Raw genomic sequence first — 23,920 nt, forward strand, 5'->3', positions numbered from 1 at the left:
TTTTGTTTTGTTTATATATTGCCACTAATTGTTGTTGTCTTGTTTTAAACTGAAACAATTTAGAGATGCTCTTGATAGAAGTTGAAACTCATTATTTAAATTTTCCACAATGGAAAACATGTTTTTGTCCGAAATCAAAACTATCATAGTAAATATACACGTATGCATGTTTACAATTACTTTGTTGTTGCTCGGATAAATTACACAAATTAAATTGACTGAACCCGAAAGTAAAGTCACTTTAACAAAAAAACAAATTCTTTAGATTTGAAAACGCGACATCATAAGTCATTTTCCTGTAAGTAGATCCCGTGAGTGAAGCCACAATTAGAGAGTTGAACAAGACATATCAAGATTTACGAACGTTACGTCACTTGAACGGTTGGCTCAGTGGAAGAGCCCTTGCACGGATCGCCAGAGGTCGCGGGTTCAAGTCCTGCATCGTTAATGAATATTGTTTATAAATTTAATTTGTGTTTCTTTATCTAATTTACTTGTACATAATTCTTCCTTTTCTCTTTAAACCATAATATGTGTAAGTAGTTTTGGGATGCGGAGAAACGTTTCATTGAATATTAATGAAAACATATATAATAAAGACTTCTTACTCCTAACAGACTCCATTTAAGAAATATAATATGTAGTTACAATCAATGAAACTATTTTTTAATATAACAGAGCAAACATACTTAGAACTGGAGAGATTCTATTTTTGCGCTGCAGTAAAGATCTGATAGTATGGGAACAAGGGAGTCGTAGAGTCGAAATTTAAACTTTTTAAAATTATGTCTTTTTTCAACCGAACATATATGATGATTTAGCATATGCGCATACACATGTAAATGAATTCAAGGAGACAAATGAAAGAAGTAATATTGATACCAGAAATAAAAAAAAATTTTGCCCACTTCTGGGCTAAGTAAACTCGTCAGATGATAGGCAACTACGTTCTAATGTAAAACAAGCTTCCTGCGTGAAAATGGAAAAGTTTCTCAAAAGCCTCTGAACGATAATTTACAGGAAAATCCTAATACAACGTTAGTTGATATATAGTTAGATTGCTTAGTGAAGTTTAAGATTAAAAATTTAACGTTGAATTTATATCCGGGGAAGTATTGCAATATGGGTTATATTGCCCTAACTCTATTGAAAAGATTTAAGACTAAATTAAGCATGATAGGGGATAAATTATAAATATTTTTCCTTTTCCATCTGGAGCGTTTAAAAAGTCCAATCAACAGGATTGGTTATTTCGCTTATATTAATTTTCTTGATTATAGTTAATATTTTATTATTCTGTATAAGCTGGGGCAACCGGATGAGAGGCATCATGGGAAGTGGTGAAGCAAGAAATCCATTGACATCTGCAACACCTGGAGATACGTAACTGACCTTTAAGCTATTTAGTATAGGAGTATGCTGTCAGCTTCAAGGTCCCAAAGTCGTATCGTAAAACTGCAGCTGGTTATTGAATTCAATAAGTGGCTGTGTGAGACAAGATGTTTCTCGTTAAATTTGCGGCTGTAGAATGCCTTAGTCGTTAACATGATGCGGGTAAAGGGTCAAACCGTAAACACTTATAAAAACTATGTATTTGCGAAATACCTAAAATCCGTTATCCAACGAAACAAAAAAAACCGTGTGGTGTTGTGGGACACCGGATAGGACCGAAGTTCCTTATAATAAAAATATTATTTTTACTGATTTACTAAAAAAAAATGGGCAATTTTCACTGAATCCCACTGTCTAAAATAAAAAAGTGTGTGTGTACTTATGTCTGCACGCAAGAAGTTATACTTCTTTGGCGTAACAAAACAAATACTTAAAATTATTATTTCGTCGTGCTATTCTACGTTTGTAGAAAGAACATTATATTGTAAAAATCGTGAAATAAATTATTGAAAATAAACGTATACGGCTGTATTGGCTTGAAACCTTTGCCTGTCCTAATAATGGACGAAGAAACCAAAAAACAATAATTGATATCGCAAACGTCAGAAAATTTCTGAAAACTTTTATTTTTAGATGTCGTTGTGCGCGCGCAACGTAATGGTCAAAGAAGTTTTATCTTCAATAACATCAAAAGGTACTGTAAACGTCATAATGTTTTGCTTTTATGTCAATGTAATTTTGCAGTTATAAACCTATTTAAATATGATTTAATTATTCGTTTATTGTATTTTGGTTTGGTTTGGCCTTGTTTCCAACGCTCTAAATAAATAAAATAAACAATCAATGTATTTTAGAATTGTGTCAAATGTGAATAGTTGTTACTTGTCAATTATTTATATATAAATAAAAAGTGTCGTTACAACTTTTGGTCTTAATTTTTTCCGTCTAGCCAACGTCTAGCCCCCTTTCGCAACGCGCGATAAGAAACTTTGCTTCATAAACGTAGTTATTTCCGAAACGACTCGAAACGATCGAGTCATCGAGTATTAGGTATCTCATAACTAGAGACCGGATTATATGCAAACGCATATGCTTTTGCATATTTAGTACCTTTTCAACGGTTATTGCATATTTTAGAAAAAAAATAATATAATATAATAACTTTGCATATTTACGCTCGATCTCGCTCATCGTTCGATGCTTTTCATAGTACGCCCAAACATTGCACTCAAATTTAAATTCTGCCCAGTAACCTCACTAGACGTAGAACGTTCCTTTTCCGCTTACAAAAATTTATTAAGCGATCGTAGACACAATTTGTCTACAGAACATTTAGAACAGTACTAATTAGTAGTAGGTACATATTTTTAAAGGTAAATCTTAAATTTCATTGTTACCTAAGTAGGTATATCTTGTAACAGTTTTTTTCACAAATACGATTGACAGTACAAGCCTTTATAAAGAAATAAAATATTTAATTATATGACTTTTTATTTTTTCCTGTTTAATTGTATGCATATTTTGGCACTTTTTGTGGATTTTCGTGCATATATTAGCTATTTTACTTGCATATTTGCATGCATATTTTAGGCATTTTTTTGTTGCATATAATCCGGTCTCTACTCATAACTAATCATACATACGCGTCGCGCGGTACACGTAGTTAAACACTAGCCAACTGCCGATAAGGACAACTTTATACGATAGAGAGAGAACACGCGAATAAAAGTGGTATAGATTGATTAAAAAATAACTAGGCAATTTTACTTAAACTATTCATTTTTTCCGAATCAACCCAATAATCTTGTTTTTTAATTGGTACAATTTCGGCTGATATTGACATCCGCCGCGGCAACCAACGTATACACATAATATAATTTTGTATTAGCGCGGTGCGTGTTACTTCCTCTCGGCGTGTGTAGTAAAAGGATTTTTGCTTGGCGTTACACCGAGAACTTAACGATTAGGTCGTTGATCACTGATGAAGTTCAGATCACTTGAAGAATTTGCTTATTATCTTAAGCGTATATTTATGCGTATATTGCGACTGTGTTGCTCGCAATGATATTATAGTATTAAAAGAAGTAGATATGTCACTAGCGCGCCGAAAATCAATCGCCTAAATTGAGTCAATTGGTTCCTTTTGTCGTAGTCGCTCTCTCGATACTAAAACGGTACACACGCTTGTTTGTTGTTGACAGAATTGCTTACAATTTGATATAGGTACAACATTAAAATGCCGTCTTGTGTTATGGGAAGATGCACGAATTACGAAAGTAAAAAAAAATTATAGAATGTGTAATTCTATAATTTTTTTTTACCTTACCTTTTTACCACACTTAAGAAATCATGAATTATAACATTTTATTTGATTTCATTATTTATCTAACAAAATAAATATGTTGCCATGACAACGCCGATCGCCGCCAAGCCGATCATAGATTAACGTACAGAAATGACAAAATATTGATGCTGTCTGTTGCAGGATGATCGAGGTAGAATATTTTAGGAAATGATGTAAAAAAAGTCATTGTTGCAGTGAATGTTATAATTTTTAATAAACAAGTGCGTATATAGGTAGCTGAACTATCAAACTACTAATACAAGTTTTAGGGTAGCTAGCGGATGTAGACAGTGAGTGCTATTTGTTTACGTAGGAGTTTTTTCAGTATATCCCTTGCTAAGTGCAGAAGAATCAATGGATCATTTTCTTCTTCTCCCATTACCTTATTGTAATAAACCCTCAACAAAAAGACATTCATAAATAATATAAGATACAAAAAATAATAATTGTAATCTTAAAACTTTTTGGGAGCCGTTGTCAGTAAAATTGTAAAAATGGGACCGTTACTGTAGATACCTTTCGGTTTTGTTTTGGTGTCTGTATGTTTTTTTATTATTTTATATATAAATAATTAAAATTCGCAATGTGGCTATATATTATAATCAATATTTTTTTTTATATAAAATCAATGACACACTATTATTGAAATTAGGTAAATTTCAATGCAGTTTTACTACTTTATAGCTTTTACTACATGAACTCATGAATGAATCGTAATGTAGGCATAAATCACTTGAATTAACTGTATTTTCTCTATACAAATACGAAGCAAATAGCAAATTAGAGTTATCTCTTTTTCGCTTGGGATAATTGCATTTACTATCCTTATTTGACGTGTAATTGTAATGTAGTGTGCTATTGCAATGTTAAATTATTGTGTGCGTTGTATCATTTTTAAACACCGAATGTTGTCTATGTAACCTATCTATACTTTTAAATATCATTGGTGGCTCGGTGACAATTGGGTTATATTATTATGCGGCGCAAGAAACAACAGTCATTATTTAACCTCTCAGATGACAATGAGTCTGTTGTCTATGGTATTTCTCTATCTTCAGGAAACCGTCGGCACCATAAATTGCCATAACCAAATTACAAGAAAGAAAATAGATAATTGCGGCGCATCCAATGATCTATAATGAATCTGTAAATAATAATAATAATCTCAAACTATAAATGCCGACGTAGCAATAAAATATTTTTATAAATATCAAATTACCAAGTACAGCACATACACGGAGTAGACGTCTTTTCGACGTTGGCCAACCGCGTACTAACTATGGCAGACATTCTGTTTTGCACAGGATAGTAAATTTATACGATATTGACATTTTTTTCATCAGCCGTAATAAATTTATTAACTCAGTGATCGAGCACACGTCCCAAGCTGAGAACGATGCCCATTAGACTGAACACTACACACTACTCACAACTCATAATACTCTCACATATTCATACACACTTTATACATATCTGTTTAATAATCATGTATCACAAGCACACATTATTCAGGACTTTTTCTTCTTTATTTTATATAATTACTTATTATTTATTTGTTAGCGTTATTATTTCATTATAATCTAATCTGCCAAACTCTGTTAAAGGCAATACATGTATATAGTTTATAGAATTAATCTGTAGAATAGAAATGCTGTAAAGTTTGCTTAAATAAATAGATAAATAAATAATGAGTACACAAGATAAATAATATAAAAAGTATAAAAACGTGGTAAAACTCCTTAACGAAACGAACGAGGTAAAAAGGCTGCCGCTTGAAATATCAAGTCTTAGAATACATATACGTATTCAAAAATACATAGTTTTCGAAACCGTTCTTCACATTATATTTATAACCGTTATTTTGGTATTTGAAAAACGCATACCGACTAACATCTAGATGCGGGTGGAGTATTGCATTTTTACGTAATGTCCGGTGGTGGAATTCCACTAACCTGTATAAATACCAATGGACAGGCTGTTCCATATGTTTGACAGCAATTTTTTTGTGCCTATTTAAAGCGCCACTCGCGAGCGTCCAGAGAACTAATTTTGACTTATAATACAAATTGCTGCGAAGGAACGTACAATACTCTGAAGTATTTTTGCATTTTGAAATAATTTCGTTCGTTTTCCGTGTTATTTAAATTCAAGAATCAACATTATAGAGTACACAATTTTTTTTTGTAAATAGTTTCCCACCACCTATCGATGTTTGCTGAGGTTATCATCACTAGTTTTAGTACCGCAGACTCTCGCTACATGGCCAACAACGCCAAAATGGCGAATATCAATATAGTAGAGGTCAGTGTGGAATCTGGCTGCTGGTATCAACCACAACTATTTCTCTGAGCACTCACCGTCATTTCAATGAAGCCGATCGGAGATGATTCGAATCAAAACACTCACATGTCACCTAGGAGGAATGCTTGCAGCTTGCAGTGGTCAGCTGACTTGGCTTTGACCTTCATTAACACGGACGAGATCATAGATTTTGATTGCTATACAGCGGACCAGTATAGTTTGGTGGCAAAAAAAGGTGGTGGTTAAAGTCTAGCGCGGAATTTCTTTTTTTTCGGAGGGGATTAAAATACATTCACGTATTGAACACCCCGAAACGGGGCCCATATGTTGGACTCGGGTCGTTCCCCACTACCGACTAAAAACCTCCTCTATGCTGTCAGCCCTGAAGGCTTTTATAGCGACATAGGACGTGGGCCGTGGAGGTCGCAAAGAAAACGCAACAAGTAACAACAGTTGCGGGGCGTCTCCTAAGGAAACTCGGAGGACCTCAGACCGGCGGTGTGCTTGTGAGTTGAATGGAGAAAAGATGTTGATGATGGTAAGAAGAACACAGTAAAGTATTGTGAAAGTGTGTATATAGTATATACTATGTATGTGTGTATGAATGTATAAATACTGTATGTTTGTAATCTCTATTGCGCATTTTTTTTTATTTGCGCCCAAACAAAGGGAAAGGGCTACCCTTCGGGATAACGACGGGAGGGAGGTTGTGAATGCTCATGCATACCAACGCAGCCTAAGTCTGCGTTGGTTATGTGGGACTCACGTGAAAAACCTAGGTGCCTAACCTCTTAACACCACCTGCAGTTGGCTTTGGGCAGGTACCCTCTATGCCTTCATCGAAGGCGACCTTCTCTCGAGGAGAGAGACGCGCAAGCGGACTCTCTTTGGAGAATTCGCTGAGAGAATTGTATTGTGGAAAACTGGTGGGTCTTCCGCGTAGGTCTTTACGGGCCTCGGAGTAACTGTTCAGGGCGATGGCCCCTTTCAGTAGTATAAAAGCCGCCTGCAAATACAGACGGGGCACTGGGTGGGACCGGTTGGTCCGTGGTGTCATGTCCGGTGGTTTCTTGATACAGTGCGATCAAGCCCGCGTAGTGTCGCAAGCGATCTGCGGACTGCAGCCGGCTTGTAGGTCCGTGGTAAGCTTGCGCCCGCCGCTCAGCGAGGTCGAGCCCGCCGTTAGTGTACCGGTGAGCGCCCATCAGCCAGCGGCGAGGAAGCAGTCATGTCCTAGGAGATTAGGTCACGTGGTAGTCCTCTTATGTCCGGCGGTCGTCGATGATATGGCGCGATGCCACGCAAATGCTGGGATCGCGCTCCATCGACGCGCGTGAACATAGAGGTGCTCAGGCGACAGACGAAGTCGTCCAGGCTCTCCATGCGCAGGTCTCTGGAGATGACCTGATTCCGTACGAAGCGTGGTGCTCCGGAGATGGTGCGGAGCGTCAGCGACTGCTGCACTCGCAGCGACTTGCGACCCGTCTCGCTTGTGTATTGTGGAAGATCCGCGGTACAGCATAGGCAAACATAAATGGTCTTCCGTTACAGCGTTGTAGAAAATACACAACGCCATCTATCGAATTTGTAAGGACTAATAATTTTAGCTGGAGAGAATAAAACACTAATATTGCGGTTTAAATATAACACGTAAATTAACCTTAACATATATTTCTATCCGGAATATAATTATAGCCTTTTTTACAGATCTTAATTAGCTCTTTAACTGTTTATATGAAGTGTAATAATTATATTATATTGTCAAGGCAACGCGTATAAATAACGAATTCGCTGAACCATTTTTCTTTTGAATTGCGTTGCGTAACAGACCTCTAAAAAAGCCCTTCTATTTAAACACAGGGCTCGTGTTTACCAAATAAAAAGTGTTGATTGCGCAAAAGGTAGAAACGTTGACACTCACGGCTCCCCCGGTTTGATGCTCGTCCGTCACGTTCCGATTCTGCATTTTTATATGAGAGTAAGGGTTGAGACGAGCAGGACGTTCAGCACATGGTAAATGACTAATATAATTCAAATTCAAATATTTTTATTCAAAATAGGATTCAAAATCACTTATTTAACGTCAAAAACTACCAGTCATTCAAAATAGTCTGCCTCAGACCTGAGAAGAATGGGCGCAAGAAACTCAGATGTGATATCGTACAATAAACATTTTTTATTCATTAATCAATTTTGAGAAAATAAATGCCTTTTATTTACAATTAAAGAGCCGGAGGGTGTTCGCTTTATTCCCAGTCCGTGATGTCATTAAGAAAATCGTTTATGCTATAGTAACCTTTCCCACACATACGTTTTTTAACGTTATTCTTTCAAATTTCGTAACACATTAGTTTTATACATTTTCTGGGATCATATTGTAGAATGTATGAATGAATGTATACATCGCTCAACAAAAGACTTACTAACTCGACCCAACCGAGTAGTAGGCATAACAAGTTTATGTTTGTTCCTCGTGTTAACATGATGAATGTCACATTCATGACTCTGAAACAAACATCCATATTCATCATATTATAATTGTTTGCACCTAGGGGTGTTCGAAGCCGTTTAGTAGGAAGGCTCACTAACCACTCGACTATTAATCGTCATTCTATTAGTATTTCATGTTTATAATTTTTAAAAATATAATTCATAACCCAGTGAACTGATTATCAAAAAAACATATTTAAGCTTTTTTTCGGAAACGTTAAGCTGTACTGAGAAGAAGTGGTAATAAACTCAATGCCATTCTTTTGAATTAATATTAACTGAATTACCTTACAAATTATTACAATTAGGTACAATATATGTGAAGCGATGCAACTAATTTCATGTCCTTACTTATTTATTTTATTTATGAACTACCAACAGAATAACATGTGATTCGTCAAAATAAAAAAGTCTTAGGTGCTATATAATATTATACGATACATAATAATTACACTTAATGGCAATAAATAAAGACAAATCGCACAGAAGGTTAAAAAAGATATTATGATAAGTAAAAAATAAAATTAGGTTCATTAAAAATATCTTGACATCTAACACTGACATTTACCAGTGCAGATTCGAGTGATTTAAATAATTTGTATTAATTTATTTTAATTTCTTACTAACACGAGCAAGTAAATTAATTTAAAGTAACATACACAATCTATATACAGAAAGGTATTATTATAACAACGTTATGTAAATATTAGCTTTATACAACTTTATATTGGATTCCCAAGACTTTAGGGCTTATAATCTATAGCTAAAAAGAAAAAAAAAGTCCAAGGAACATGTGTTCTAAAATGCCAATGCCAGTACGCCAAGTTCTAATCTTAGCGACGTTGGCAAAGTTATACTTACAAAGCTGATTAATGGATTTAATAATCAATGAATGAAGATAGTGACATATTTTTCATTGATAAGTAGGAAGTACAATCATTCATCATTTGAAGCTCTTAGTATGCAGCGGTGCCAATTTTCTCGTAAAGATGTTTGACATTGATATTGGATAATAATATAATTTAAAAAAAAATCATGCACCATTCGATTCTAATAAACGGTCTCGTTAATACCATGGAGTAATGGGAATTCAACATAAACACGTTGTATAATTAACAACATAAAGCATAGTTCTCAATGAGAACATCATCCAGCCACCACAAGTAGCGCCCGTTATAGAATATCGCATGGACCAGCCATTGCCCGTCGCATGCGAGAGATCACATTTGTTCATAGTATTTTCTTTGATTAAAGCGAGTTTAAATAAAATACTTTTAAAGGATTTAAACGCGTGTAATTTAACTGTTATTACATTATCAAAATCTAATATTTTTGCGTAAAAATTACAATTTTATTTTAGTTAATCCGACGTTTCAAGACCTTTCCAGATCTCGTTTTCAGGGGGACTGCAGATGAAATGAGTCAAAGATAGTATTTGACATAGTTGTCATTATGAAGTTTAGCGCCATTTATTACCTCGGTGGGGGTATTTGAAAAATATAATGTAAAAACAGTTACAATTACACGCGTTTTAATCATTTAAGAGTGTCTTATTTAAATCACATTTGTTTCTAAGTGATATCGCATCTATAACGAACAAAAGCCGTTGTATCCCTACGAGATTTTATTTTATTTTGAAGAAATATTCTTCTTGTTACAGATGTTCGATCGTCTCAAGGAAGTAATGCCGAAGTTTCGTCATAAAATAGTTGTGGTCCCAGCTGATTGTGAATCATATGGTCTTGGTCTCGCCATAACTGACCGACAGATGCTGATTGAAAAGGTCAGTATTATTAAGATTATTGTTATAATAGCTAATACCATTACCATACACGGAGAGACATTAAACAACAGTAAGGCATAAATAATATGCCGTTATTAGCTTGGTATTTGTTTTATGTCGATGATATTGTTGTTAAACAATAGCTCTGTTTGAACTTTTAGGTAGAATGACCGAGGTTAAATAATAGTACCTAAATGACACGTTACATATTCTCTTTAATTACACACATCAAAAAAGTTTAAGCAACATGCATGATATTAGGTACAAATTTACCATTTATATTAATTATTTTCTAAGTCTTTATTCACTCAAAGGGCAAAGGTATGTAAACTTTTTTGTTATTGATGACATACTGGCTGGTTGTAAAAAAAAAATCGATTATGTTTTGTTTTTTTCATAAAATTAAATGAAAGGGAATTTGTTTGAATTTAAGTGCGTTTTTATTGCTACGTTTAGTCTTGATTTTATAATTTTACCAACCATTTCAATAAAGTAAGCGACAAAATTGAATTCTTAGATATTCTTTACGTCATTGAGCGAAGTCATTTGACGGCAAATGAAATGCAAAGAGCTGTATGGATGTTGCAAGCGGGAAGTAATCAATCTCAGGTACCTCGGCATTTTGGCATTCATAGTAGTGTTCTTTGTCGTCTTTGGCAGCGCTACAATAATACAAGGGAACCCGCTGAACAGCATTCAGGCCGTAAAAGGAGTACAACCACTCGGCAAGACCGGTACATACAACTGACTGCAAGACGCCAGCCGATGTTAACCGCTCGAGAGATAAGTTTGAGGCTACAAAATTCAAGTGGTGTTGATGTAAGTCCCCAAACTGTGCGAAATCGACTGCATGAGTACGGCCTATGAGCTCGACGCCCAATTAGGTGCCCACCGATACGTCACGGGAATCGCGCTCGTCGAAATGAATGGTGAGAACTCGGAACATGGACAAACAGGAGGAACAATGGGATAAAATTATGTTTTCCAATGAGTCGCGATTAGCCCTGATACAAGAAGGGTGCGAGTGTACTGTCGGACCGGAAATACTGAAAGGCTCAGGTGCATTCAGGAAGTTCATCCTTACAGCGGCTCAACAGTTATGGTATGGGCGGGTATTATGAAGAACAGGCGAACTGAGCTCGTTTTTGTAAATGGAACCATGAACGATGAAAATTACGTAGAGGATATTCTCAGACCTTATGTCCATCCATTTGCACAAACCTTTGGCTCCGTTATTACGTTAATGCATGTCAATGCGCGTTCAGATACAGCTCGGCGAACCAGTCAATACTTGGCAACGAAGAACGTCCAGGTATTGCCCTGGCCTGCACAATCGCAACCCCATCGAGCACGCATGGGACATGCTCCAGAGACGTGATTTGAAGGACTTGGACGGAGTGACAAAACCCAACAGCTACAATTCCATTGGGAGCGAATACCACAAAATGACATAAACTGTCTCATTAATTCAATGAATAATCGTTGCCGACAAGTTCTGTATAGCAGAGGAGGCCATACTTTGTATTAAATTATCCTATTCTTTCACAATAAATTCATTTTCTTTGGAAATTTTATTTTGTTAAAAAAATGTTTAGTTGCTTATGTACCTTAGTTTCCGAAGTATATTCTAATATGTACAACAACTGTTATTTTTACATCATATGACCCTAAAAATATTATTTTAAAAATAAAATACAACGTTATAATATGAAAGACTTTTTTGATGTGTGTATTTATCTACACCACGATATCTCTGAAACGTTACGACGTAGAGACTTGAAATTTTGTAGGATTCTTCCTTTCACCCAGTAGAAGCCACTTCTTCTCTTTAAGGCTCAACCTTTTCCGAAGTGTTGGTAATTGTAAAAAGAAATGAAAACTTTTGACATTCATAAGAGTCATTTCACATGAATAAAGTGATTTGCTTTGATCACATTGTTTGTCCACGATGAACTCCTAAACTATTGAACCGATTTTATTGAACATGGCAGTCCTATCTCTAAGATACTCGTACTTTTTATTTCCACTCTCTGTGTTTATGTTTTATTGCTTTATTGTTGAATGAGAAAAAAATTAGACCTACAGTTCTGCTGTGACATTATTTCATTATAAGAATAATAAAAACGAAGTAATTATTGTAATATATGCACCGTTTACTTAGAGGTGGGTGTTTTATTTTTATGAAAATAGGGGGCGAGACGAGCAGGACGTTCAGCTGATGGTAATTGATACGCCCTGCCCATTACAATGCAGTGCCGCTCAGGATTCTTGAAAAGCCCCAAAAATTCTGAGCTGTACTACAACTGCGCTTGTCACCTTGAGACATAAGATGTTAAGTGTCATTTGCCCAGTAATTTCACTTGCTACGGCGCCCTTCAGACCGAAACACAGTAATACTTAGACTAGGGCTTCCAATCCCGCGGCCTGTATTCAATCTCGGCATTTACGGGACTTCGAATTTTCAATCCCGCGGGATGTCGGTATTTGCGGAAATAATGAAATGTTGAAAATTTGCACATTTTAAAACAACGAATTTATCAACTCCACATTTATTTACGTACATATTACTATTAAAATGAGATAAAATTAATTAATGTAAATTAATATTAAAATGAGAGAAATAGAAACACAAAGCAAAATTAATAAAAAATCAAGCAAAAAAAAACACATTTTGAACTGATAAATTATAACTTAATTATTAAGTTAGTCAGCTTTTAATCTTAACTGAAAATGTTTGCGAAGGAAACAAACACAACATGTCCAAACTGTCGTCTGCCAAACTACCAAAAATGCCCTTTCTACGTGAATGAAAGATTCATTCACGTACAAAACGGTATTTTTTTATGTATGTACACACAGGTGTTCATAATAATATACATAAAAAAAATAACGATCGAATTGAGAACCTCCTCCTTTTGGAATTTCATTATATTATATTTAAAAACTATGTATTTTTACCAAAACTATTTATTTTTCGATAATCTCGATTATCAAAATTCAATCTTTCGCACATATAATATTAAACAGTTATTCTTTACCAGATAATTAGAATATATAATAACGCCATTACCAATACGTTATTGTAAACTTTACCAAACTTTTAGGAAGATGTTGGATGCTTTTGCATACCAACGCAACCGGCTGCGTTAGTTATGTGGGAATCAAATGAAAACTACGTGCCTAGATACTAAACACCACCTGTTGTGATTGGCTTTGGGCAAGTTCCCCTTAGCCTTCACCGGTGGCGACATTCTCTTATGGATAAAAAGCGCAAGCAGAACTCTATTGGGAGTATCCGCTGGGACTAGTGACATCAGAAGCATCATCATAAACGTGAATAACATATAATATCAAATAAAATATTAATTATGCTAACAATATCACCATTAACTAATACTTAAAGCGCATGATAGATTAGCACATACTTTAGTGCTAGCACCATATATGGGCAAACTATTTAGACATACTTACTGCTGATATTGGCTCAGCGCTATCAATCTCCAACAGTCATTCTTTAACAGCGATTAAAATGGGCACCAGACAAGAGACGACAGCAATATTCCAAAATAGGCCAGTGCTGAAGCCTTTGAAAATGATAAAAAGGGAAAAAAAATAATAGCAGGAAGAAACCCATTGGAAATGGAAGAGAATATAACAAAAATGAAAGGAAAAAAAATTACGGGCGATTTGAGGTCGGGAAGTGGAAAAGGGGGGTAAAAAACGGTTTATATAGATTTCCGGCAAAATTGCAAGTCCTATCGAAATAAGTCAAATGGCAAAGTTGTAGGTAATAAAAAGATCTAAGTACAACTATTGTTTTTACGATTTGTTGACATTACCTCAAAATTTATGTGAAAAATTCAAAAAACCAAGTCTTTGGTTTTTTATTTTTATCTTTTTCAAAACCATTTTTTTTGTCACGTAATTTGGTGAAAATTTACCTTTTTATGTCCCAAATACACTGTAATTTATTAGAATAATAATGAAAATATGGGCTTGCTTGATGCATTGACTTCTGGTCTGTTTATGCTAACAGTTTCCAGACCTAGTATATTTTACTAAAAATAATCTAAAAAGAATCAAAGAGTCTTTTAACATGAGACTTTCGGGGGTTTATTGGAACTAGGTTCGATTTCCCCATATCGAGAACTGACCAACAGAGATCTCATCAACGGAGATCTCGGTAGAAGCTTGGAGACCCCGACAATTGCGGTGGGAGTCCTTTAAAGCCGCCGTTTATGGTATCTCCAGTGCTGCCGTTAGTACTATACTAGTAGTAGGAGCAGAGAACTTAGATAACACCAGTTTTTTCCAGGGCTTAGGGTATAAGTAACCGTCTATAAGTGAAAAAGCTGGTGGATCTAGTAGCAAGAATTCCCAGGAAGAAGCAACGTCCCGTACGTTGCTTCTTCCTGGGAATCACCCCTGTTAAGTGATCACCGCTTCACTATCTTTCAACACCAGAGGTATCATAGGAGCGTTCCGGACCTTTTAGTAAAATGTGCTCTTTTGATCTCGATGGTCACCGCACATCATAATACTAAATCAATTCTTCCTTTGCTAATGGTCTATAAAGTGATATGTTCTACGCGGCTGTGTCACTTCTTATATAGATTTCTATTGTGACATCCCTGTTTTCCCGATACAATGAGACTTATTATTTTTAATAATGTTCCAGGTAAACGTCATATTCCACTCGGCAGCTACGGTAAAGTTTGACGAACATTTACGTGCGGCGTTGGCGACTAATGTGCAGGCTCCTTTATATCTTCTGGATCTAGCAAGGAATATGAAAGGCTTAAAGGTAAAAAACATTATTTTCATATAATATTTAGTGACGGATCCGTGGACCATGGTGGTTTAATAAGATACATAAAAGCTTTAAGGGTATATGTATATACTTCTAGAATATAGTCCCAGCAACTGTTCAGTCATTATCTATAAATAAATTTAAATGTTTTATTAAAAAATCGCTCTGTCGTAAATCCTACTACTCCACAGCTGAATATCTAAGTGATCGGACAGCCTGGGACTAGATTATGATAATTTTACAGCAATAGCAATGACAAAACAATATTGTATATTTTTATTAAAAAGAGCGCAATAAAATAATGCTGGGGGGAGTTTCTTTCGGCGCTTCTTTTCTCTGAGAGTGCAATTTGTTTCCGAAGCGGTAGTAGTATCTAGTATACTAGAAATGACATCAAAAAGAATTCTAAAGGAATCAATTTTGAGAAAATAAATGCCTTTTATGGCTTTTACATTAACGTAAAAACGAAATATCGGGAAACTGTAAAATTGTCATCGGAAATGCATACTTCCTTAGGGCTATCTTATTATCATCATCTCAGCCGGAAGACGTCCACTGCTGGACAAAGGCCTTCCCCAAGGATCGCCATGACGATCGGTCCTGCGCTGCCCTTTATCCAACCTATTCCGACAATGTTGACCTGATCGTCGGTCCATCTTGTGGGGGGCCTACCAACACTACGCGTTCCAGTACGTGGTCGACATTCGAGGACTTTACTGCCCCAACGGTCTGTATCTGTCCGTCGAGCTAATTGCCCTGCTCACTTAGTTTGCAACCAACTGGGCTATGTCAGTCACTTTGTGTAGTGTCTTCTTCTTCTTGACTAGTGTCCTCCTACGGATCTCCGTATTTCCGATTCGATCTCGCAGGGAAACTCCGAGCATAGCCCTCTACCTTATAGGTTATAGGTTATCACGGGCTACTATCCGCAACTCGACGACTACAGCGCGCCTATTTTGCGTGGTGAGGAGGGCGGCTAATCCTGCCACCCCAGTTCCTCAAGGTAATGTATCAAACCTCTGATGTCACCCATGACCTCGGGGAGAGTCCTCGGTGACCCCAGGTGTTTGGCCCGGTATGAGGCCACACTCCTACACTCCAAAATGACGTGTGCGGCCGTTTCGTCCGCCTCCGTGCAGGCTCTGCACAGTGGGCTGTCGGTGACACCTATATTGAACAGATGCTTGTTAAAAGGGGCCCTCTACCTTATAATTGCAAATAATAATTGTTTTTAAATAATACGTTAGGTCAGGCGTTTTAAGATACAGAAACGCGGTGAGGACTAAAATCAGCTCGATAAGGATAACTGTGGCTTAGATTAAAAATACTGAGTTAAAGAATCAAAAATGAATGTTTCATTCTATATTATTTCCTCCTCAGAACATTAACCAAACGTAACAAAACTTTGAAAACTCAATGGGGTGGATATAATTAATTTATTGACCTATTGTTGCCGGTATTTGTATACAAGGCTTCTGTTTGCGTTTCTGTATGATCAAGACTTTTTAAGTACTGTTTGAAATTACCTAGCCAACACTAATACTTACACAACTACAATAATAATATAATTTTCACACTTTTAATAATAATGTTGCTGGCATCGCTTCACTCTGTTGTTTTATCGGTACCATTAGATTGATTTTGAGTTTCTCTTTCCAACTATATGTTTTTGGGATATTCGACGAATTAATGCCAACAAAGTATTATTTAGATTATTTATTATTAGTTAATTAGTGTTATTCACAATATTTATATTTGATTTCATTCAAATTTAAATTTTAACATACGGATAGTTCTACAGCTACTACAGATATATGTATATGTGCGGTGGAGGTATCGCCCGTGACAAACACTGCAGATAGAGTTAGCTCTGCTCTTTTTTATTACAATAAAGGACGAGACGAGCAGGACGTTCAGCTGATGGTATGTGATACGCCCTGCCCATTACAATGCAGTGCCGCTCAGGATTTTTGAAAAACCCAAATATTCTGAGCGGCACTACAACTGCGCTCGTTACCTTGAGACATAAGATGTTAAGTCTCATTTGCCCAGTAAATTCACTAGCCACGGCACCCTTCAGACCGAAACACAGTAATGCTTACACTCTACTGCTTCGTGGCAGAAATAGGCGCCGTTGTGGTATCCATAATCTAGCCGGCAACTTTTGCAAAGGAGACTCCCACATATCTGCTACTACTAAGGAATTACTCAAGGTTTTTCCTCATCTTTCAGGTCTTCATGCACATATCGACGGCTTATTCAAACTCCCATCTATCGAGGGTTGAAGAGAAATACTATCCATGTGAAGCAGACAGCGCGCAACTACAGCAGATGATAGACAAATTGACCGATAAACAAATTACCACGCTGCTACCAAAGTAAGTGTTCGGGATTAAGGCTGGGGACCGAGTCAACGGCTTTGAGGAATCGAGCGGAGCTAGCTTACCTCTCTCTTACAAGATCGCCATAGTTTTAATACAGAATTAGACGCATTTTTAATTTATTACAAACATTATACAATTTTCTTTACAAAAATAACACAACTATGTCATGTTAAATGGTTTCGGTAGACAATTAATAATTTTTTAATACAATATTTTATCTAGATTGAATGATTAGCATGGCTCCAACTGTTAGAATTAGGGGTACTTTGGTGATTTTTTTTTCGCAATGTCTATTAAAGTTAGAAATGTAAAGAAAAAATTAATTTTCTTCTCATATTCTGTAGACATATAAATATTTTTTGTAAATATAAAAGCTTTATATAATCCGTCAAGAAATGGATCACTCGGGATAGCGGCCTTAAGCTGAGATCTATATAGCGTACTTAAACACAGTACAAGTAATAGAACAGTAGTGTAACTCAGCGGTCTCCTTTAAATTTATACCTACGTCTGGGCGGAGCGTTAGGGTTGGTACATACAAAATATTAAAATATGTTTTTAATTTTTTATTGTGTGTTGTTTTAGGTTTGGGATTGAAACATGTTACTTTAATGATTTTTTATCAGATAGTTATACCATAAACTAGCTGACCCGGCAAACGTTGTTTTGCCATATAAATTATTTTTAGAGTTAGACCGTTTCTTGGATATAGCAACATTAAGTACTTTATTTTTCTAAAATAAAAGAATTTTTCTAAAATAAACGTAGCCTAAGTTACTCCTTATTACATCAACTACCTCCCAATAAAAGTCCCGTCAAAATCGGTCCAGCTATTTCAGAGATTAGCCGAAACAAACAAATAGACAGACAAAAGTTGTAAAAAACGCAATTTTGGTTTATATTCATATACATGTAGTAAAAAACGGTTATTTCAATATTAAAAACAGACACTCCAATTTTATTTATATGTATAGATGTATAGATTAGTAATAGAATAATATTTACGTCTATTGCGATAAGTTTTAAATGCTGTGTTGTTAAATTTTATTACTAAGTCTATGTTACGGATGACTAGCTAATAATTAACGTTATCTTATTTAATTCAGACAGCGGTTTCAGCGGCGCAAGGTGTGGCACTCAATAGTTTTGTGTTCCCAAGATTGCTTAGCGGTCGTGTAAGTCGTGTTTATGTGTGCGTGCGTCGATTCCGGCGCTCTAGTATGAAGTTTAAGTACTGTTCTATCACTGTATTGTGTTAAAACATTGCTCAAACTTTACTTACGTAAAACTTACCTAAGTGTTAGCTTGGCATAATCCTTGATTTTGTTTTTATAGTCATTTGACAGCTGAAATTATGCTGAGCTTAAGCCAAGACAGCCCAATGCAAAAGTCAAGTTCGCGTTTTATTACATTTAGCTAAGTTTTATGTAAGTAAAGTCTGAGCAAAGTCTTAGTAGGCTTTATAGATCTCAGCCTTAGATTTACGTACCAGTTTTGCTGGTATGGTAGGGATGTATCTTTTTTTCCCGCTTTTTTTATTGTCATTTTTGTATACAAGGCATTTGTTTGTGGCCAATTAGATCAAATCGTTTTAAATAGTACCTATTTGAAGTAATTTACAACTTACAAAAAACTAAGGTATCAGAAAATTTAAAAGCAGACAAACACAGGTATTAATGAAATATAAAAAATATATCTAATTTCGAAGTTGTTGCATCACTTTATATTATTGTAATTGAAATGATTTCAAGTAAAACGAGGAAAGTGTAAATGTTGATTTAAAAGAGTGGCAATGTGTCTTGCCACTTCTTCTTATTAACTCAACCTTTTGCGAAGTGGCAGTTAATGTAAAAAGAAAAGAAAACTTTTGACATTCATAAGTGTCGTTTCCACGACCAACATGAATAAAGAGATTTTCATTTATATTTGATTTTTTTTCGAAAATTTTGTATGGAAAAAATACTGCTTATATTTCCAACGTATGCCAGTAAGTTATATTATAATATAATTAAATGATGAAACCTAATTTTTTACAGAGTTCTCGGCAAATGGCCCAACACGTATACCTTTACAAAAGCGTTGACTGAGAAGGAGCTGAGAAAACATTGTTCTGGTGTTCCCCTCAGCATATTTAGACCAGCTATAGGTGAGTGACTTTATAATAAAATAAAATATCAAAGTCAAATAAACTTTATTCAATTAGGCTTTCACTAAGCGCTTATGAATAGTCACAACAAATATTTCTTTTATATAACCGAGTTTACTATATTATGTTCGTAAAAAGTTGAGCTCGTGAAAGGAACATAGTATAAGAAACTCAACGGCCACACTTTTCAATCAAATAGAGTATTTTACAATGGCTGTAATGTATACATAACAAATTAGTTAATAAGTCCAAAATATGAGTCGTATTTAAATAATATAAATTATGTCATTATATAAAACTGAATGAACCACATCAATGTAGATGTGGCGTTCAGGTAGATGCTCTTGGACGCCACGGGTTATCCTGCCTAAAATCGGCAGGCCGTATCAGTCGCCACGCCAGCATTAATGAAGTCATCCGCAGGGCATTTGCCGCTCTTAATATACCAGCAGTTTTAGAGCCAAATGGTATTACCCGCCGCGATGGCAAGCGTCCTGATGGAATGACGCTGGTGGCTTGGGCACGGGGAAGGGCGCTGGTGTGGGACGCTACTTGCGTCGACACTCTGGCTCCTTCTCATGTCCAAGTTACGTCAGTTGGTGCTGGGGCTGCTGCTTCGACTGCCGAAGACAGCAAGCGTCGCAAATATGTTGGTCTCAGTGAGTCATACATCTTTGTGCCGTTTGGTGTCGAGACACTTGGCCCGTGGGGCCCAGAGGCGTGGAGAATGTTCAAAATACTATCTTCGCGCCTCAATAAGGCTACTGGAAACCCAAGCGCTGGCAGCTATTTCGGTCAACGGATCAGCCTTGCTATCCAACGCGGTAATGCTGCCAGTATTCTTGGTACGCTTCCACGTAATGATAGTTTTAATTTTATGTAGTCGTAGTATTGTAAATATAGTTATAAGATTTGTAAATATTAAAAAATATATATAATTATGTCATAAAAACTAATAAAGAATTAACTGTATAAATATAAATTATCGTACATTGGATGCATCAAACTTTTAGTGCTTGATCTCATTATTTGTGTAAGGATGCTTCGTGAACATGATGGTCGTGAATCCTGTCACAATTAGTAATTGCATCCAACAAATATAATGATTTATAAACTATAATAGGTCGACCTGGCACCACAAGCAGCACCCATTCACGAGTTGACCATTGGACCAGCTATTTTTCCCTTCGCATATATTTGAGGGAAGGAGACTTAGTCATTAGGAGTATAGAATAGAATTGAATAGAAATATGTTTAATCACCATAAACAGTGAGAATAACATTACACATTGCAATAACACTTGGTAAACATCTTGACGCTACATCAGTTCATAAAGAGGCTTTGAAGTGGGGTAAGAAAGGATAAGAAACTCCCAGTCCATCTTTTAAATGCCATTTCTTTAGCCTACTTAAAATAATACCATACAACTTTAGATGATCACCGCAAAACCATTCAAAAACCATGCATTATTATGATCTATATAATCTAATATACTATAGTGAGCCTTTTTTGTTAAAGAAGCTTTAATATATTTCTTAAATTTATGTTCAGTAAGCTCTGGTTTACTGTCTGGTATCCGCAGTTGACATCTTAAATGTAGCTCCGATATGTCATTACATTAATCAGTAGTTTCGAAATTTAGAATGACTGCCAAGTTCACCTGAAAAGCAAAACCAAATAGACTAAAAAATTAAACTAAAAAAAGGTGGGTGATCTGCGTTGAGGGACACAATGAGTTATTTAAATATTTTCTTATCAATTTCAATCTCGTATTTGTTATTATTATACAATGGTGAGTTATCTGGCATCCTAAAAGCAGTAGAATATGTATTACTGGTAAGGCTTCATAAAACTGTAATATTTTCTGATTCTATGTCTTCCTTACCTTCAGTCATTAACAAAACATCCATTTAGTTCTAAAATTAATCCCTTATACTCTGTATGTCGACTTTCAGTTCCATGGTCACTTGGAAGAGAAGGCCAAATTGGCCTCTAAAAAACTTTATGTACTCAGTAGGGCGAGATAGTACTTACCTTCAAGCCACCGATCGCAACTATAATATAATATTTGGCCTTACATGGAGTAGTGTTCTCACCTCTGGGTGGGCGCTTACCAGTACCAGCTTCTTCTTATACAACGAAGAGTTTGAGTCATCGACGATCAAGTAATCTCTGATCGGCTTGATTTCTTTCCTTCGTTCTCTCTGCATCTTCTTCCGCATATATCACGGAGTGTGTTCATAGGTGTTGTCCAGGTTGATACCATCGGTCGAATTCCACCACCGGACGTTACGTTAAAACGCTAAATACCAACCGTATCATGTTGACGTCTGGCATTCCACAACTGCGCGTTTTGTAAGGAACTTATTGCATCGCAAAGTTGTGGAATAAATTCCCGGTTGCATTTTTCCCGAACCAATACGACTCAGGGACCTTCAAGAGCCTACTCCCATCTTAAAGTCCAGCAACATATCTTGAACCCTGGTTTTGCAGATGTCCATGGGCCGTTGCCTCGAAACATAACTTGAGATTTGATTGTTCCCTCATAAATAATAAAATATTATACAAACTTTATTAGCATTGAAGTGAACTAAGAACGCTGGTTTACGGGCGGAAAATAATAATTATACTGACACGCTTTTTACACAAATTATCTTGTCCCAAATTAGGCATATATAGCCTCTGTTAGGATATATTTAATACAATATACTTACTTAATCATACAATAAAGACATATAAACATCCATGACTCGGAAACAAATATCCATATTCATCATATAAATGCTTGCACCTACCGGGATTCGAACCCAGGACCTCTAGCTTAGTAGGTAGGATGGCTAAACACTCGGATATACAGGTCCTCTGAAAAAAGTGAAAGGTCTCCAGTAAGTATCTTTAAAATATCCACATCTGACTCAGTGAGATTGACATACTTGTAGTGTTTGAAGTTTTCGGAAGACAATGCAATAGGTATATAATTTATACTAATCAAAATGGTGCTTCTTCCAGTGACCTCAACAGCAAGGGAACCATTGAAATGTTGGTTGGACAATATGTACGGTCCCACGGGAGTTGCTGTGGGCAGTGGTATGTATCTATAATAGTAATAGTTCTTGCCTCTATAATATATTAACTATGTTCAGACATATTAGCGATGCTTGAAACTGTCATAATTATAATGTTAACACCAGGAACAAATATTAATTTGGTATGCCTACTAGTCGGTCTCGGTAAAGTCGAGTTTGAAAGGCTTTTGGTTGGCGCAAAATAAACGCAGACCATTCTTGTCAGGTCTGAGGCATATATATCGAAAGGCAGCATTTTTTGATGATCATTAAGTAATTTAAAATCCTATTTTGAATAAAATAATTTAAATAAAATACTTTTTATAATTTAAATAATACTACTATTAGCTGTATTTATACATTAGATTTTTGCGTAAAAGTTTTTCATTTTTAAAATAATTTTAACTTAGTTTAATAAATATTTTATTAAATGTGTAACATTCGCGTCACTTAAATAAGTCACTAAAATATTTTAATTTAATAATGTATATTATTACTAGCTGACCCAGCAAACGTTGTATTGCCGATATTAAAATCGCAATGGAAAAGTAACTGATGATTGTAGATGGGTGAAAATTTGAAGTTGTATGTATTTTTTAATGCTGATCATAATCAAACAAATTAAAAAAAAAAATGTTAAAAATAATTAAAATAAAAAAATTCGTGTGGACCACCCTTAACATTTAGGGGGATAAAAATGTTGTCCGATTCTCAGATCTACCCAATATGCACTCAAAATTTCATGGGAATCGGTCAAGCCGTTTCGGAGGATTTCAATGTTTAACACCATGACCATGAGAATTTTATATATTAGATTATATTTCTCACAAAACCTCTAAAACTTTAGTCAGAATCTATGGATTTAAAGATATTGGACTTCCATCGATTGCACTCCTCAAGCAAAGTAATTTAAACATAAAACTGTTTTTGTAAGCATTTTCAGTATTTTTCCATAAATAGGTACATCATGGTGCAACAATAAATGAAGACACGGGTAGAACTAATTCATCGTTATAATAAATATTAAATCTAAAACTTTACTTTAGCAAAAAGTAAATATAGTAATTATTTGGTTTAGCAAATAATTAAAAATTTCATAAAAACAAATTAATTGTACATTTACGAAACAAAACTTTGTACAGCCTGACGTAGGACAAGTAGGCACGAAGTAGATACGTGTCTTCATTAGCGCGCGGTTGCTAGA

The 23,920-nt window shown here is 35.6% G+C and overlaps 1 protein-coding gene across 3 annotated transcripts in view; it reads left to right on the forward strand.

The window, feature by feature from the left end:
• LOC126965238 (fatty acyl-CoA reductase wat-like) overlaps positions 1-23,920 on the forward strand; it is a 104,292-nt gene that overhangs the window by 66,840 nt on the left and 13,532 nt on the right. For all 3 annotated transcript variants that reach the window (XM_050808729.1, XM_050808731.1, XM_050808730.1), the window contains exons 4-8: positions 10,188-10,310; positions 14,989-15,114; positions 17,353-17,498; positions 19,541-19,650; positions 22,661-22,738. In XM_050808729.1, coding sequence (XP_050664686.1) covers positions 10,188-10,310; positions 14,989-15,114; positions 17,353-17,498; positions 19,541-19,650; positions 22,661-22,738 — 583 coding nt within the window. The remainder of the gene's footprint in view (positions 1-10,187; positions 10,311-14,988; positions 15,115-17,352; positions 17,499-19,540; positions 19,651-22,660; positions 22,739-23,920) is intronic.

Source organism: Leptidea sinapis, chromosome 7 (assembly GCF_905404315.1).
Source record: "Leptidea sinapis chromosome 7, ilLepSina1.1, whole genome shotgun sequence".
NCBI classification, from domain to species: domain Eukaryota; kingdom Metazoa; phylum Arthropoda; class Insecta; order Lepidoptera; family Pieridae; genus Leptidea; species Leptidea sinapis.